General features: G+C 50.4%; 1 protein-coding gene across 1 annotated transcript; it reads right to left on the bottom strand.

Moving 5' to 3' along the window:
* Positions 1 to 349: 349 nt before the first annotated feature.
* LGALS12 (galectin 12) lies at positions 350 to 11,810 on the bottom strand. The gene is made up of 9 exons (XM_003828527.6): positions 10,593 to 11,810; positions 8,480 to 8,568; positions 8,130 to 8,343; positions 7,223 to 7,342; positions 6,619 to 6,657; positions 6,015 to 6,041; positions 5,280 to 5,368; positions 1,405 to 1,555; positions 350 to 875 (listed from the first exon to the last, which is right to left on the bottom strand). The coding sequence occupies exons 1-9, from the start codon at positions 10,725 to 10,727 to the stop codon at positions 729 to 731; spliced, it is 1,011 nt and encodes a 336-aa protein (XP_003828575.3). The 5' UTR covers positions 10,728 to 11,810; the 3' UTR covers positions 350 to 728.
* Between the last annotated feature and the right edge of the window lie 4,704 nt (positions 11,811 to 16,514).

Raw genomic sequence — 16,514 nt, 5'->3', positions numbered from 1 at the left:
TTCATGTGGCCGGTCTTATGTGTCCCACTGAAGAACATTTCCAGCCTCCCTTGCAGGTAGTGTGACCGAGACTGAGTGCCTGCAGATGAAATGTGACTGTAGCTGGTGTGTGTCGGACCCATGTCTGGGGCTTATGATATCAGGTGGGTCTTGTCCACTGCCACTACTAGCCTTCTCAGTGGGTGAGGCCAAGATAGGGTGGCAGCTGAGCTTGGGCCACAGAGACAATGATGATGCCCTGGGGGTGGTGGAACAATGGCTAGGACAGACCCTGAATGTCTCCAGGGAGCAGAGCTGCCCTGCTAAGCTGGACCATTGTCTCTAGAATTGCTAGATGAGAACGAAATAAATAAATAACCTTATTTATTTATTTGACCACAAATAAATAAATAATAAAGAATAAATGACCACATTCTTTAAGCCATTGTATTTTGGAGTATCTTTGTTAGTCTACAACACTTGCCTCTGTGAGTGCAGTCCAGGCCCTGAAGGCAGATGGAGCCATATCCCAGGCTCCTGGTGGAGGAAGGTGCAGAGTTCGAGGAACCTTTGCACTCTTGTGCCTTCCCTCAGGCCCAAAGCTCCTGTAGACTCAGTCTCGTGACCCCAGAGGTGAACCAGGCCTGATGTGCTGGTGTCAGGTGGATGGTTTAATGAGGGGAGGAGAGTGGGGCCCTGGGAGTGGGCTGACCTTCTTGTTTTCTGGCGGTATTTCCCTGGAACCATCCTCAGGAGTGGACACAGTAGAGCTGGACACTTCCACTGATCCGGAGCTCCCGCAGCTGCTCCAGGGCCTGCTGGTTCATGCTGGTGGCCCCCAGCCCCTGCCCATTGAGTGCCAGCTTCAGCCCTCCCTCCTGGAACAGGAGCAGCACCTGGGAAAGGAGGACATGAGGGGGTTGCAGCTTCCAGCCAGACTTTCCCTTGTCTGCCTGACGCTCTCTCCAGTGAGACCCTCCTCCTCTCATAGGACACAAAGACTGGACCCAGGGGGCACCCAGTACAGTGCTGGAAAAGAACAGGACAAGGGGCCGGGCTTGTCACCAGCCCACTGTGGTCTTTCACAAGGATCTTCCCAGCCCTGGGCCTCAGTTTCACCACCTGTAACTGGGGCTGCTTCCTGTAGAGGAGTGGTTCTGCACGTCGGAATCATTAGGGGAGCTTTTTAATAAAGCTGATGCCTGGGCCCCCACCTGCATCAATTGAGTTTCTGGCCATGGGATCCCTGGCATCAGGGTGGAGCGTTGAGGACTGCTGTACAGACATTCGCTGTGCTCTGCTGGCTCTGGCCTCCCACCCCATAACATCTGTCCTGCACACCTGCCCCAGCATCTCCCAGGTCATTATGGGACTTCAGCTCTGTGTTCCAGCCTGAAGGGATGTAATCACTTGGCTCTGACCTACCTCAAAGAATCTCTGGGGGTAAAAGAGGAAGGGGGCTGAGATCAGTTTCTTCTGCCCCCAGCGGGAGATCCAGGCCAGAGTTCTGTCTGCGAAGGAGGCCCTGAGTGTCACAGGAGCATGGGCAGCCTGGTCCCTCAGGCTCACAGTAAAACTGCAGGAAGCAGGAGGAAGGAGAAGGAATCAGCACCCATTGCCCATAGGCCGCTGCTCAGCCCCCAGGGGAAGGATGGAGGTCAGGGAGTGGATGGAAGGTTGAGCTGCTTCAGCCTCCAGAAACAAGCACTGAGGGCCTATGACAGCCTCATGGCTGAATGCTCAGAACAGTGGAAAGAACACGAGTTCTAGATGAACTTGAGATTGACCTCCAGGGTTGCCATCTATGACTACAGGAGGATGGGGGTGGGAGGGAAGTGTGTGAAAATTGCCTAGCCTGAGCTTCAGTTTCTCCTCCTGAAAATGGGGATGATTATGATGATGATAGCTACAGCTAACATTTATTGAATGCTAACTAAGTGCCAGGTATTATCTTAAATGTTTTCCAAACAGCATAGTGGTTAGAGTCAGGCAGTCCCGATTCAACCCTGGCTCTGCTACTTTCTAGTCCTGTGACCTTGGGCAAGACTCTTAATCTCTCTGTGCCTCAGTTTCCTCATCTGTAATGTGACAATAACATAACTGCCCTGTACCTGCCTGTGGCATTGTTGTAAGAATTAAATGAATACATAAAAAAATGCTTATTTAGAATAGCACCTGGAACGTAATAAGCATTCAGATGATACCTATTGTTTAAAAATATTGCTATATAATACAATCTCTACCTCATAGAGCCAAAAAAAAAAGGAACAAAGGAGATAATGTATGTGAAAACTAGCAATTCCTAGCACACAGTAGGTGTTTTACAGAAGCTAGTTTGCCTTTCCTTAATCCCCACAAATTCTGTGCTATGAGGTTTGTCAGCCCATTTAAGTGATGAGGACAAGAAGTTAAATGACTTCTCTGTTACTAGTAATAGTGGTAGGGCCTTAGGTTAGGATGTGAACTAGGATTCATGACTCTAGATTTGGGGGTGGGGGGATCTGGCACCTGCCTCTCAAATAGGGCAACCGGATTATATTATTTTTCTTTATTTTATTTTATTTTTTTGGGACAGAGTCTCGCTCTGTCACCAAGCTGGAGTGCAGTGGCACGATCTCGGCTCACTGCAACCTCTTCCTCCCAGGTTCAAGCAGTTCTCCTGCCTCAGCCTCTGGAGTAGCTGGGACTACAGGTGCATGCCCGCACCGCCCAGCTAATTTTTGTATTTTTAGTAGAGATGGGGTTTCACTATGTTGGCCAGGGTGGTCTCGATCTCTTGACCTTGTGATCCGCCCACCTTGGCCTCCCAAAGTGCTGGGATTACAGGCTTGAGCCACCGCGCCCGGCCCAGATTATTTTTATGTCTTGGGAACTTCCCAAGTTTCCTTCTTTGAAGAGCTATGCTGGAGAAGGCGCGGCATCCTGATGGGATGCAGAGGCAGGTAAGGTAGGGGAAAAGGCCACCCTGGACAGGCCTTTCAAGGGCTATTGGTAGATCCTTACAGGAGGAGGCCCCGTAAGTTTCCAACTTTGGGAAGGAGGTGGCCAGGGCCCAATGTTGGGAAGAAGCTTGGAAGGCAGGAACCCTGGAGAGTGGACTGCGTGGAGCCTCCAGCCCCACTATGGCTCCCCCTACCCCCTCCTGCCAGACAACACTGTGTCTTCCCCTGGCCTGCGAACTCCTGGTGAGGAGGCCTCAGTGTCTCCCTACCTCACCTTCATGCAGCTCAGCCCGCCAGATCACTGGATAATCATGAATCACTAGATGCCCACTAGATCACTGAATAATCACAAATCACCAGATGCCCAGTGAAGCTCTGTTGAAGCTCTTTGAGGCTGCAGTCATACACTCCCACTCAATAAGGAGGAGGGAAGGGATGAGGTGGAGAAGGAGGGATAGATTTTCACTGCAGATGAATCCTGTGCCCTCCATCTCTTACTCTCTCTGCCCCATTCAAGCCATCAGTTGCTTTCACAAAATAGCAGCAGCTGCATTGGTTGCAGCCTCACTAAATACCAGGTGCTGTGCTAAATCTTCATGTTGGTGGATCTCGGCTGAACTGGTGTATAGGAATGTTTTGTCTGGTCCATAGTATTCTTCAACTTTAATATAATATTCAAAAATTGAGAGAGTTTATATAAAAGATGGCTTCTATTTTTGCTTTAAAAATAGTCAGAAGATCTGGCATGACTGGGTGTATGGAGATACTCCTTCCCCTTTACCACCTTCCCAACTGGTTTCCTCACTATTTATGAGACCTGTCTGGCCTCTGAGGACACATGCATTCATGGCCCTTGGGAAAGAGCAGTTACTTGCTGACTATGTCACTAGTAACCTTGTGACTTTGAGCTACAATATGAACCCGGTCTCATGCCTCCAAGTTTTGTGGGAAGAAGTGTTCCATCACTGAGCACTTTTCATTTTCCCTAGCAGGCTGGAATTATCATTCACCTTTTTCCGGTAGGGAAACTCAGACTCAGAGAGGTTTAGTGACTGGCCCACGACCGCACTGTTTATAAGAGACAAAACCAGGAATCCAACTCAGTCATGCCTGTCTTTGGAGGCCGAGGCCATTGAGTGCTGGGCTTCATGCCTGTCCCAGAATTCATAGGCATGATCGGGAGTGTGCAGGGCAAGGGTTTAGTGAGGTCAGTGACTTAAAAATAAAAACAAAATTAAGGAAGGAGAACATAGGGTGCTTTCCTTACTCTGCCCTCCCCTGCCTCCACTGAGATGATTGCAGTAGTACCCACATTTGTGAACACTTACCATGTACCAGGCACTATTCTAAGCACCACCCCTAAAGTTGGCATTATTATCAATCCCCACTATCTTTTTTTTTTTTTTTTTTGAGATGGAGTCTCGCTGTATTGCCCAGGCTGGAGTGCAGTGGCGCGATCTCGGATCACTGCAACATCTGCCTCCCGGGTTCAAGCGATTCTCCTGCCTCAGCCTCCTGAGTAGCTGGGATTACAGGCATGCGCCACCATGCCCGGCTAATTTTTCTATTTTCAGTAGAGTCAGGATTTCACCATGTTGGTCAGGCTGGTCTCCAACTCCTGACCTCGTGATCCACCCGCCTCGGCCTCCCAAAGTGCTGGGATTATAGGCGTGAGCCACCGCGCCTGGCCTATCATCCCCTTCTTACAGAGAGGAAAACAGAGGCACAGAGAGGAAAAGTATCTGCCCTAAGGTTGCACAAGTAGGTGTCCTGAGCACATGCCAACCCAGGCATTCTGGCCCAGAGAAGTCATAAACTCTAATGCGTTTCCTCAAGGCAGGCCGGCCAGTGGCTCCTGTCTAACTGGATTGGAGCCACAGGTCTGGGTTTGAAAGCACCAGGTAGGAGAAGTTTGGTAGTGTCCACTTAGTCACTGGGTCCCTCCAAGTCCTGGCTTCCAAATACCAGCCCTCCTCTCTGGGGCAGTCTGGCTGTATCTTTTGAACCACACATTGTGTTACCATGGGAAGCTACATGTTTGCTCTGGGCCTCAGCCTGCACCTACGAAGGGCCTTTCCTGGGGCCCCTTTCCTAGGACCTGGGACAAGAGGCTAGGCCTGACTAGATGTACCAGCAGGAATGATGCTCCCAGCAGTGGGGCTGTCGGTCCCAGTCCCAGCCTGACCTTCATAAGCTTTGCCAAATTGGGCCACTTCTCCTTTCTGCTCCTCTGTTTCCTCATCTGTAAAATGGGGATTAAATGGTGGTGCTAGGAGATTAAAAGAGATGATGTTTTATAGCATGTGACTGTCACAGAGAGGCTGCTCCCTCCCCTCCACTTAGATGCTGGATACTTACTGCTTCGGCTCTTGCAAGACCAGTCCCCGTACTATGATGACCTGCCCAGGCGAGAGACCCTGGGGAAGAGCATGTGAGCAGGGCACCTCCTGAAGGAACAAGGGAGGTATTGAGAAGTTGACTTCCAGGGGGACTGGGGAGGACCACCCATCCCCGGGGGCCAGGGGAGCATTGGGGCAGGCATGTTCTGCCCAGGCCTGCCGCCAGGACACGCTGCTTATTTGTTAAGCACCCGGCCTCCTGTACTCTGTTCCTGCCGAACACTTTCCCCAGCCCCTCCAGGCTGAGCTTGGCCTCTCTGTGTCCCGACCACCATGTCCTTCTCCCTTCACTGCATCCTTAACTGTAATTGCCATCTAGTGGTCTGTCCCCCACCAGCCTGTGAGCAACTGGACGGCTGGGACCAGCTTGTTCCTCTACCCTAGAGCCTGGCACCGGGCCTGGCACAGAGAAGTATCAAGTAATGATGTTCAGAATAAGTGGAGAAAAGGTAAAATGAAGCTGGAGCTTCAGCCTGAAGCTGCCCAGCCCACCCACAGCCTGCAGCTTGCTATAAAGGAAGGGGAAATCATGCGGCTGGGGGCATAAGCTGCCTGGCCCACCCACAGCCTGCAGTTTTCTATAAAGGAAGGGGAAATCCTGAGGCTGGGGGCATGTCCCACCAGGCTGAGCTCATTAGCTGCTCACCCAGGCTGCGCCCCCAGCCCTGGCAGAGCAGGAGGGAGGTTCACTCACCAGCCTGGGGCTCATCAGCAGGAAAGGCTGTCAGGGAAAGAAAGAGAGGACACAAGGCCATGCGATATTTGCTCAGGAAAAGGGAACCTCTTGTTATTCTAACAAATTGGGAATATTTGGGGCTTGTCTCTCTCACAGCAGTAGGTGAGTCATTGGAGCCCCAGTGGGATCCTCTGGACTTCAGAGGTTCACCAGCGCTGGAATAATAGGGAAGAACGGGGTGGAGGATTTGTCATCCACTCCCTGTGTGGCCTTGGGCAGTACATGGGCCTCATCTCCCCTTCTGTCCTGCAAGGCCAACCCCAGCCACCTCGCAGGGGTGGTTTGAGAAATGAGCATTTCAACTATGGCCTCTCCTGCTAGGAATACGGGGTCTTGCCCCCTCTGCATGCAGCCCACCCCCATTCATCCTCCCAAGCTGGGCCTGGAGAGGGGCTGGGAGAGGCAAATCCAGGCCCTCCAGAGACTGAAGCAGAACCAGCTGTGTCCATGGCAACCGCAGCAGTGAGGGAAGGGGCAGCTGGGCCTTGTGTAATGGGAGCAGCAGTCCAGAAGGGCGGGTCAGCTGGTGTGGCTGCTCAGACCTTGCTGCCAAGAAACTCACATGTCCAGCTGGGTACTCTCTGCTGCCCTCCACAAATGGCTGTTCAGAAAGAGAGAAAAGAATCAGCAGCATTTAGGACCACTGCAATCCCCTACCTATGTCTGGGAGGTGGGCAGAGCCCTGGCCTTTAGAGCTCCTCATGTTCCCATTCGGCTGGTCAGTGGTAGCTTCTTGCTGGCATTTTGAACATCCCAATTCCTAGGCTCCACCTTGGACTTACTGAATCAGAATCTCTGGTGGCAAGCCCCAGGAATCTGGGCTTTGATAAGCCCATCAGGTGGGAATGATAAAGCCAGCTGCCACCCGTTTCGGCCCCCAGTGTGCCAAATCATTCCTGGCCATTGCTTCTCAGTGTTAACCAGACCCACACTGGGTACAGACTCCTGCCTGCGGCTCCTGGACCCCCTTTCTGCCATCACTTTCTCTTCCCCCTCAGCCCACTCACACCCGAAACCTCAGTGGACTCCCTCCCCCTTGGCTATTACTGGTGCACAGGGCCTCCTCTCTCTCAGTCTAGGGTGGAGGAAGGGGTCCCAGGCCCGTCCAGGAGTCAGGGGAAATTAGAGGCTGCCACTGCCCAGGCCTTGGTCCCAAGGAAACTTACATTGATGTTCAGGAATCCAACAGCCTCTACCAGGATGTCACCAAATATACCCAGCGTGTCCACATGAGACAGTGGGAGCTGGTAGCGGAAGTGGAGAAAGTGCTGTCCATTCACACTCACCTGGAGAGACAGACAGAGGCTGGCTTATCAGCAGCTAATGTTCATTGAGTTCATAACAATGTCCCAGGCATTGCCAAGCACTTTTTCCTCAATTTTGCCTCACTTAACTTCATGTCATCTCTATGAGGTAGGTACATTTTACAGAGCCTTGGGTGGCTTAAGTAATCTTCCAAAGGTTGCAGAGCTGGCCTGGAGACCAAGGCACCTTCAATGCTCCCTCTACCCCAACAGAGGCCCCTCATTGTGCTTTCTCAGCAGCCCAAAGAGTCATCTTTGCTCCATTTACGTGAGGAAACTGAGGCTCAAGAGGCTCACCTCCCGCCAGCTGCCCTGTCTCCTGGAGAAGTCTGAAGATCCCATCACGTTTCTGGCAGGAGCTCACATTAGGGGTCTAAACCTTGAGATCAAGTTCTCTCTCCCTCTCCCCTGCCACTGTGGCTGTAAGATGGGGATAATGAAGGTACCTACCTAATGGGGTTATTGTGAGCATTCAATGAGCAGATACCTTTAAAGGGCTTAGAACAGTTCCTGGTATACAGTAGGTGCTCTCTAAGTGCTTGCCATGACTATGGCAGCAGTGCCCTCTTTGGAGCCAGGCACTGTAGAGCTTTCTTGCTGCCATGTGGGCCCAGGGCAGCCTGGAACCGGGCATGGCAGCTCCTTGGTCCTCTTGGTACCTGACCACTACCAATGCCACTCAACACTGCGTCGTGGGGAGTCTGGCTGAGGGAAGGAAGGGCGCAAGGACACAAATTCTAGACCACCCAATGCCCATCCCTTCCTTCACCTTCACTTCCTCATTCCCGAAGAGAAAGAGGATGAGGAAGCTGGAGCCTCTTCGCAGGGGCAGGTGGGGCCACCGGGCCTCCCTTTGCCAGCGTCCACCATGCAGGGTGTTGCAGATGACATGGGGCTTGGTGGTATGGAAGCGAGGGTTGAAGTGGAAGGCAATATCTGGCCGGGGACACAGGCTGCATCCACACTGGAAGTCCACCTGAAACCTACTGGGACGTGAGGCTCTCAAAGTGCGGTTCTGACCAGAGACCCACAGAGATCTCGGTGGCAGGGAGGAGCCCTCCAGCTCGATGCCTCTAGGGCTGAGCTCCAGCACCCCCTGGGCCACCTCCCCCGCCTTACCTGTGTGCATCTAGAGGGACCACTCCTTGCAGCACGACCATCTTGCCTGCACGCAGGCCTCCAAAAATCGTCGTGACATAAGGAACCACCTGAACAAGAAGAGAAACTCGTCCATGCAGGGTTGGAGAAAGGGCTTAGGGACCTCTATGTCAGGCGAGTGGGAGGAAAGGAGCAGAATAAAACTCAACTTTTCCTCCCCAAACAGAAAATTCCTTATAGGTAAAAATCAGTGTTCACTGAAATATTTTCTTCCACCTAATCCCCTTTCCTGGACCGTCACACGGCAAAGCTGCATTACACCAGAGAAGTCAAATTCAGCTCCCTTGCCAAATTCAGCACCAGCCAGTTGCCTTTCCCCAGCTCCTAGGGCACAACAGGCTGCAGTGACCCCAGGGAGGCTTGCCATCCACTAGATGCCACCCTGGTCCCCAGAAGCCTGGTACTGGGGCTTTCTGAGGACTGTTGAGTGGCTGGAGACTAGGAACTGGGAGGCAAGAAGAATGGACAAGTTAGGAACTGACAGCTAACTCTGAAATGGACCCCTGGAGAGACACTTAACAATGGCCTTCCCAGGCTCACCTTTCCCCATGTAGAAGTTACCTGGGCTGGGCTCTGTGGCTCATGCCTGTAATCTCAGCACTCTGGGAAGCTGAGGTGGGTGGATCAACTTGAGGTCAGGAGTTCGAGACCAGCTTGGCCAACATGGTGAAACCCTATCTCTACTAAAAATACAAAAATTAGCTGGGCATGGTGGCATGCACCTCTAATCCCAGCTACTCAGGAGGCTGAGGCAGGAGAATTGCTTGAGCCCGGGAGGTGGAGGAGGTTGCAGTGAGCTGAGATCACGCCACTGTACTCCAGCCTGGGCAAAAAAGCAAGACTTGGTCTCAAAAAAAAAAAAAAAAAAAAAAAAAAAAAAAAAGAAGTTACCTGGCCTTCCTAAAATACATCATATAGTTTTACAACTTCCTGCCTTTTCTGGGCTGTTCCTCTTGTCTCTTTCCACCCTGACTCTTTTTCCAAGCATCATCCACTTGGGTTTCTGGATTATTCCTTTCTTCCCCTGAGCTCCCAGGGCATTTTGCTCATGTGGCTGGCTTGGCCCTTGGCTTAGAGCGAATGGTTGGCTTTTTTCCCTAGGAGTTTATAAGCCCCTCAAAACTGAAGCCTTGTCTTTCCCTCCTGTAGGCTCAGTGCCTCACCTGACACCGTGAGGGCTCTGCATAGATGTGTTTGGAATGAGTGTGAGCAGGATGGCAGGTACATATCAGTGGTATCACAGGATTGTCCTTCCTGTGTTGCTCTCTAACTCCCAGCAAACTTTAGGAACCCAAACCACCTAGAAAAAACTGAAACCCACCAGGATGGCCCTCCAGGTTGGAGCTCGCAGCCTCTAAAGCAAGGAGCTGCTGTAACCTGGGCAGCTGCTTCAGCCCATTCCTCAGGCACCTGAGAAGCATGGGAGGGAGGCTTGGGATGCCAGCTTGGCAAGCTCAGCTGGTTGGTTCAGCAGTTGATCACTTCCCATTCCCAGGCTCCCTCCAGGCCTGTAATTAACTGAGTGGACATAGGAGGGGAGGGCCAAGTAAGGGAAAGTGATAATTAATGCTCATTAGTAGGGGGTGTCTGCTGGGAATTCAGCCTTCTGTAAATCATTGCCTGGCTTCAGAAAACCTCTTGGGCACTGACTGAGCTGGAGGAGGAAGAGAGAAACACCCCCAACCCCTATCCCTGAGTGGAAATTCCCACCCGACCCTTCCTTCCAGGCTGGGGATGAGACTGTCCTTACTAAGTAATCAGCATTCCCCCAACAATCCTACCCACACCCTCATCCTCCTAGCATCCATTACAGTAGGGGCAGAGCACTGCGGCTCCAGTCTTCACCACTTTCGAAATGCAGTGACCCTGGAAGCCTAGCAGTCATTTACACCCAAGTGGGAATTAGCAGTCAGCCACTTTACTAAGCTCAGGAGGGCCTTCCAGAACCCAGGGCAGGTGCTGGGAGAAGCAGAAAGACTGAGGTCCTCTCCACCCCACCACCCAGGAGTGTGGGCCCAGTTGGAAGGGAAGAGCCCAGAGACCGAGGAGGTTCCACATTAGAGTGACAACTCACCGGGTGGAAGACTGGTGGTTGCAGAATGAAGCTGTCAGGAATTGGGTCCAGTTTTTCTCCAGGTGACATGAGAGTGGGGCAACTCCAACTGTAGATCCTCGTTCCAGGAGCCCTGCCCCCACTGGGCTGACTCATCTGCCCCAGTCAGGGTCCTAAATGCCTGGAGCAGCTCTCCCAGCTGTTAGTCTCACCTGCGACCTGCAGGGTCTTAATGCTGTCTGGAGCAGCCCTAGGAGGGCAGCGGGCGACCTCCAGGCTCCACACCAGCCCCACTCCCGGCGGTATACAGCAGAGCTCTGGCTAGGCGGGGGCTGTCAGCAGAATTCAGTGTCCAGGGGAGGAAGACTGGCATTAACCAACTAACTACCCACTCCGGGTCTGCAGCACATGGCCATTGCAGAGGGAAGCCAGAGGCTGGCTCCTGTGGGGCCAACGAGGGTTTGTGGTTTCCAACTCGAGCCCTCATTAGGTCAGAGGAAGGGGAGGTGGTACGTGTGCTTAGGTTACAGAAACAGCCCCACCCCCAGCTCCCTGGACCGCCTTGGGTGACTTCCCATTCCTTCCTCCCTTCACCACAAAGGGTTTTATCTCTTCCCCTCATTTTTTTTTTTTTTTTTTTTTTGAGATGGAGTCTTGCTCTGTTGCCAGGCTGCAGTGCAGTGGCGCGATCTCAGCTCACTGCAGCCTCCGCCTCCTGGGTTCAAGCAATTCTCCTGCCTCATCCTCTCTGGGACTACAGGCATGTGCCACCACGCCCGGCTAATTTTTGTATTGTTAGTAAAGACTGAGTTTCACCATGTTGGCCAGGATGGTCTCGATCTCCTGACCTCGTGATCCGCCCGCCTTGGCCTCCCAAAGTGCTGGGATTACAGGCATGAGCCACCACGCCTGGCTCTCTTCCTCTCATTTTCTTGCCCCTTCCTCTACTCTTCTTCCTTTTCCAAGTTTTACAGCCCCCTGAGGCTCCATTTCAGCATCAGCTGGAAATGCTGGGGCCCAGCTGGGGTCACAAGAAAGTAGAATGAGGGAAGGGGAAAAAGCAGAGCCCCTTAAGCTTGGAAAAGGCAGCACAAGAAGCACAGAACTGCGCAGGAGGGAGACTTGAAACTTGACTTCCTCTTCAGCCTCTCGTCTAATGTGCTGTGTGCCCTTGGGAAAGTCACTTCCTATCTCTGGGCCACCCTTTGTTCATCTGTACATGGAGAAAGTGACCATAGCAGCATGTCCCACAGCGAGGCCTGTATCTGGGGGTGGGCCCAAATATCTGCATTTTACTACAGTCCTTCCAGTTCTGGTTCAAATCCCAATAAGGCTTTCCCTTTAAAAAGCAGCACAACCTCTCAACTTTATCCTGAGTTAGGAGGTTCCAGGATCTGACCCATTGCATCAGACTTGGCAGCAGGGAATTCCTGGACCAGGACCAGGCTGGGCAAAGGCTCAAGCGCATGGGGTGCTGAGGGCAGAGTAAGCAGCTCCCTGGATGGAGGGAGAGTGCATGAAGGGTCCTGGGATAAGGTATCTTAGCCAGTGCTACCTAAGCTGTGGTCCACAAGCCACCAGCATCAGCCTCACCTGGAAACTTGTTAAAAATGCAAGTCTGGGGTCCCCACCCCAGACCAACTGAGGAGCACTCTCTGGAAGCTGGGACCAGGAATCTGCATTTTAACAGGCCCTCCAGGTGATTCTGATGCACTTTAAAGTTTGAGAAGCATTGACTTAGCATGGAACTAGAAGGGCTTTGGGTGCGGAGCTGAGTTTGTTCAGATGTTGCCGAGTAGGTGGAGCTGGGTTACTGAAGGTGCTTATTTGGAGAAATTCAATCAGACGTGCTCAGGAAGGGTGCTGTGTATACACAGTGAGAGGAAGCCAAGGGTGGAGGGGCCAGTTTGTTGAAGAAAAGGGTCAAATTCTGAAATAGTTGAAGAGATTTATTCTGACCCAAATATGAGTGACCAGTGGCCTGTGACACAGCCCCAGGAGATCCTGAGAATGTGTGCTCAAGATTATTGAGCTAGATTTTGGTTTTATACATTTTAGGGAGACATGAGACATCAAGCAATACATGTGATATGTACATTGGTTTGGTCCAGAAAGGCGGGACAACTCGAAGAGGTGGGCTTCCAGGTCATAGGTGGATTCAAAGACTTCCTGATTGGTTATTGATTGAAAGAGTTAAGTAAGTACCTACAGACCTGGACTCAGTAGAAGGGAGTGTCTGGGTTAAGTTAAGGGGTGTGGAGACCAAGGTTTTATCATGCAGATGAAGCCTCCCGGAAGCAGGCATCAGAGCTCTTATCAGACCTAAAAAGATGCCTGGATCAGGGAAAAGACTTGGAAAGGGAAGGGGATTCTTTGCAGAGCAGATTTTCCCCACAAGAGTGAGGTTTGCAGGGCCATTTCAAAATATGTCAAATATGTATATTAATATTTTGGGGTAAAATAGTTTAATTTCTTTCAGGGCCCACTGTCATGTGATGCTATACTAGAGCCAGGATAGAACTTGGTGTCTTATTGCTACAATGAGTCTGTTTAGTCAGTCTTCAGATTTTTGTTTTAATGTTAATGCTGGTCAGTTGTGCCTGAATTCCAAAGGGGGAGAGGGCATAATAAGGCATATCCAACCCCCACTTCCCATCACAGTCTGAACTGTTTCTCAGGTTAACTTTGGAATGCCTTTGGCTGAGAGGAGGGGTCCATTCAGTTGGTTGTGGGGCCTAGAATTTTACTTTTGGTTTCCAAGTTGAATGGGTCTGGACATGGGACGCTGCACTGGAATCAGATCTGGGTCCTAGTCCCAGCCCCTGGAACCAGTGCAGATCTTGCGGCTTGAGGCCAATGGTGCGCTTTCCCCATCCAGCCTCACTTCCTTCCTGGGTGAAATGAGGAAGGAGGATACGTTAGCTTGCTTGGGCTGCTGTGGATAAAAAAAGTCAAACTCTGTAAAATATTTAAAGACGTTTATTCTGAACCAAATATGAGTGGCCAAGGCCTAAGGCACAGTCCCAAGAGGTCCTGAGAACATGTGCCTAAGGTGGTTGGGCTGCAGCCAGGTTTTATGATTGATTCAGGTTCGAAAGGTGACAGAACTCAAAGAGGGAGTCGGGGTGGGGGTTACAGGTCATAGGGGGACTCCAAGACTTTCTGATTGGCTATTGGTTGAAAGAGTTAAGTTATTATCTAAAGGCCTGGAATCAATAGAAGGGTGTGTCTGGGTCAAGATAAGAAGTTGTGGAGACCAGGGTTCTCATTAGGTAGATGAAGCCTCATGGGTGGCCACCCTTAGAGACAATAGATGGCAAATGTTTTCTATTCAGACCCCAAAAAGGTGCTAGACTCAATTAATTTCTTCAGGCTTGGGAGGGCCTGGAAGGGGGAAAGATCTAGTTATGTTAGCAGAGATTTTTTACAAATGCAATTTCCCCCCATGAGAATGGCTCTGCAGGCCATTTTAAAATATGGCAAAGAAACATATTTATTTGGTGGTAAAATATTTGATTTCCTTCTTATCCGTCATGTGATGTTATGTGAGAGTCAGTATGGAAAGTGAGCCACATTATGTAAGGTTAAACAAAACCCCTCTGTTGAGATTTTATGGTTTGTAGGTTGTGACTCCCCAGGCCCCTTAAATAGGAATTTAGGCAAGAGAAGAAAAACGTCAGAGTTTAGTCCTCACTGCCATAACAAAACCCACAGACCAGGTGGCTTGAACAACAGAAACTTATTTTCTTACTGTTCTGGAGGCCAGAAGTCCAAGATCAATATGTCAGAGGGTTTGGTTTCTTCTGAGGCCTCTCTCTTTGGCTTGCAGATAGCCACCTTCCCCAGGTCTCTGCGTTTGTGTCTTAATCTTCTCATCTTATGAGGACTCCAGTCATATTGGATGAGGGCCCAACCACATGACTTCATTTTACCTTAATCACCTCTTAAAATGCCTTGCCTACAGATACAGTCACATTCTAAGGGTCTGGGGCTTCAACACAGGCTTTTTGAAAGGACCCAATTCAGCCCCTAAGAGTGGAGTAGCTGTAACTGTTATCTTCCTGAAACCCCAAGGCTATTGCCACAGCCAGAGGTAGGGCTGATGAGGCCTGTTCCGGGGAGGCAGCAGCAGGAAGAGGATGGTGCATTTCCTTTCTCTTTTTAGGTAACTGCTTTTTGACTTTATTGGGCTTGTCAAGAGCTTCTGCTTGCTCCAGAATAAGAAAGGGCCTCAGTGTCTGTGAGTGTTTGGGGGTGAGAGAAGCAATCTCTCTTCCTGAGCCAGAATGAGGGAGAACTTGTGAGAGAAATCCAGGAAAGTGCTGGTGACCTCAGGGGGCCAACGGCCTAGGGTGACCCTGACACTGGCAGGGCATCATCTATTCCCACCTGTTGACGAAAAGAGTCGAACTCTAAAATATTTGAAGAGATTTATTCTGAGCCAAATATGAGTGACCATGGCCCATGACAGCCCTCAGGAGGTCCTGAGAACACATGTGCAAGGTGGTTGGGGTGCAGCCTGGTTTTATACATTTTAGAGAGGCAAGAGACCCCAATCAAATACATTGAAGAAATACATAGGTTTGGGGTTGGGCATAGTGGCTCACGCCTGTAATCCCAGCACTTTGGGAGGCCGAGGTGGGTGGATCACTTGAGGTCAGGAGTTTGAGACCAGCCTGGCCAACATGGTGTAACCCCCATCTCTACTAAAAATACAAAAAAATTAGCCAGGCATAGTGGTGCACACCTGTGATCCCAGCCACTCAGGAGGCTGAGGCACAAGAATCACTTGAACCCAGGAGGCAGAAGTTGCAGTAAGCTGAGATCACACAACTGCACTTCAGCCTAGGTGACAGAGCAAAACTCCATCCATCTCAAAAAAAAAAAAAAAGAAAAAAAAAAAGAAAAAAAGATATACATAGGTTGTTTGGTCCAGAAAGGTGGGACAACTCAAAGCAGGAAGGAGGGGGGCAGGGGGCTTCCAGGCTATAGGTGAATTTAAACATTTTCTGGTTGACAATTGGTTGAGTTTGTCTAAAGACCTGGAATTCATAGAAAGGGAAAGTTCAGATTAAGATAAAGATTGTGGAGACCAAAGTTCTTTTGAAGTCTGATCGTGGCTGCCCTTAGAGACAATGGATGACAAATGTTTCCTATTCAGGTCTCAGTTAATCTCTTTAGGAGATCAGGAGGGTCTGGAAGAAAAAAACCTAGCTATGTTAACAGAGATTCTTTACAGTTGCACATTTTCCCCCACAAAGAACAACTTTGCAGGGTCATTTCAAAATATGGCAAAGAAACATGTTTTGGGGTAAAATATTTTGATTTTTTTCCTTGTCTCCTAATGTTATGCCAGAGCTAGGTTGGAAAGTCAGTCACAATATATAGCGTTAAATAAAACCCATCTGATGAGAATTTATGATTTGTAGGGCATGACTCCCCAGACCCCTTAGGAATTTGGGCAAGATAAAAAAAATCAGAGTTTAGTCCTCACACCTTTCTCCCCAAACCTGGCAGGGGATCATCTATTCCCACCTGTTGATGAAAAGAGTCGAACTCTAAAATATTTGAAGAGATTTATTCTGAGCCAAATATGAGTGACCATGGCCCATGACAGCCCTCAGGAAGTCCTGAGAACACATGTGCAAGGTGGTTGGGGTGCACCCCCACGGCCAGCTCAGCTCCCTACTCCATTTTTCCCTTACAGTGCCTACCATCACTCATCGTTGTATATTTGAAGAACTGTTTAACTTTTCTCCCCATTCGCTGTACTCCCTGACTATGTTTCATGATGGCAGACTTATTCCTATACCCTCAGTACTGAGCAAAGTGCCTGACACAGAGTGAGTATTCAAATATATTTATGGAATGAATGAATGTAACTGTAACCGCCCCATGGGTTCTTCCTGCCCATTGCACAGACAAAACCAATTCACTGAGACC

Source organism: Pan paniscus, chromosome 9 (genome assembly GCF_029289425.2).
Source record: "Pan paniscus chromosome 9, NHGRI_mPanPan1-v2.0_pri, whole genome shotgun sequence".
NCBI lineage: Eukaryota > Metazoa > Chordata > Mammalia > Primates > Hominidae > Pan > Pan paniscus.
The sequence above is the reverse complement of the archived record's forward strand: the minus strand, read 5'-3'. Positions and strand labels throughout refer to the sequence as shown.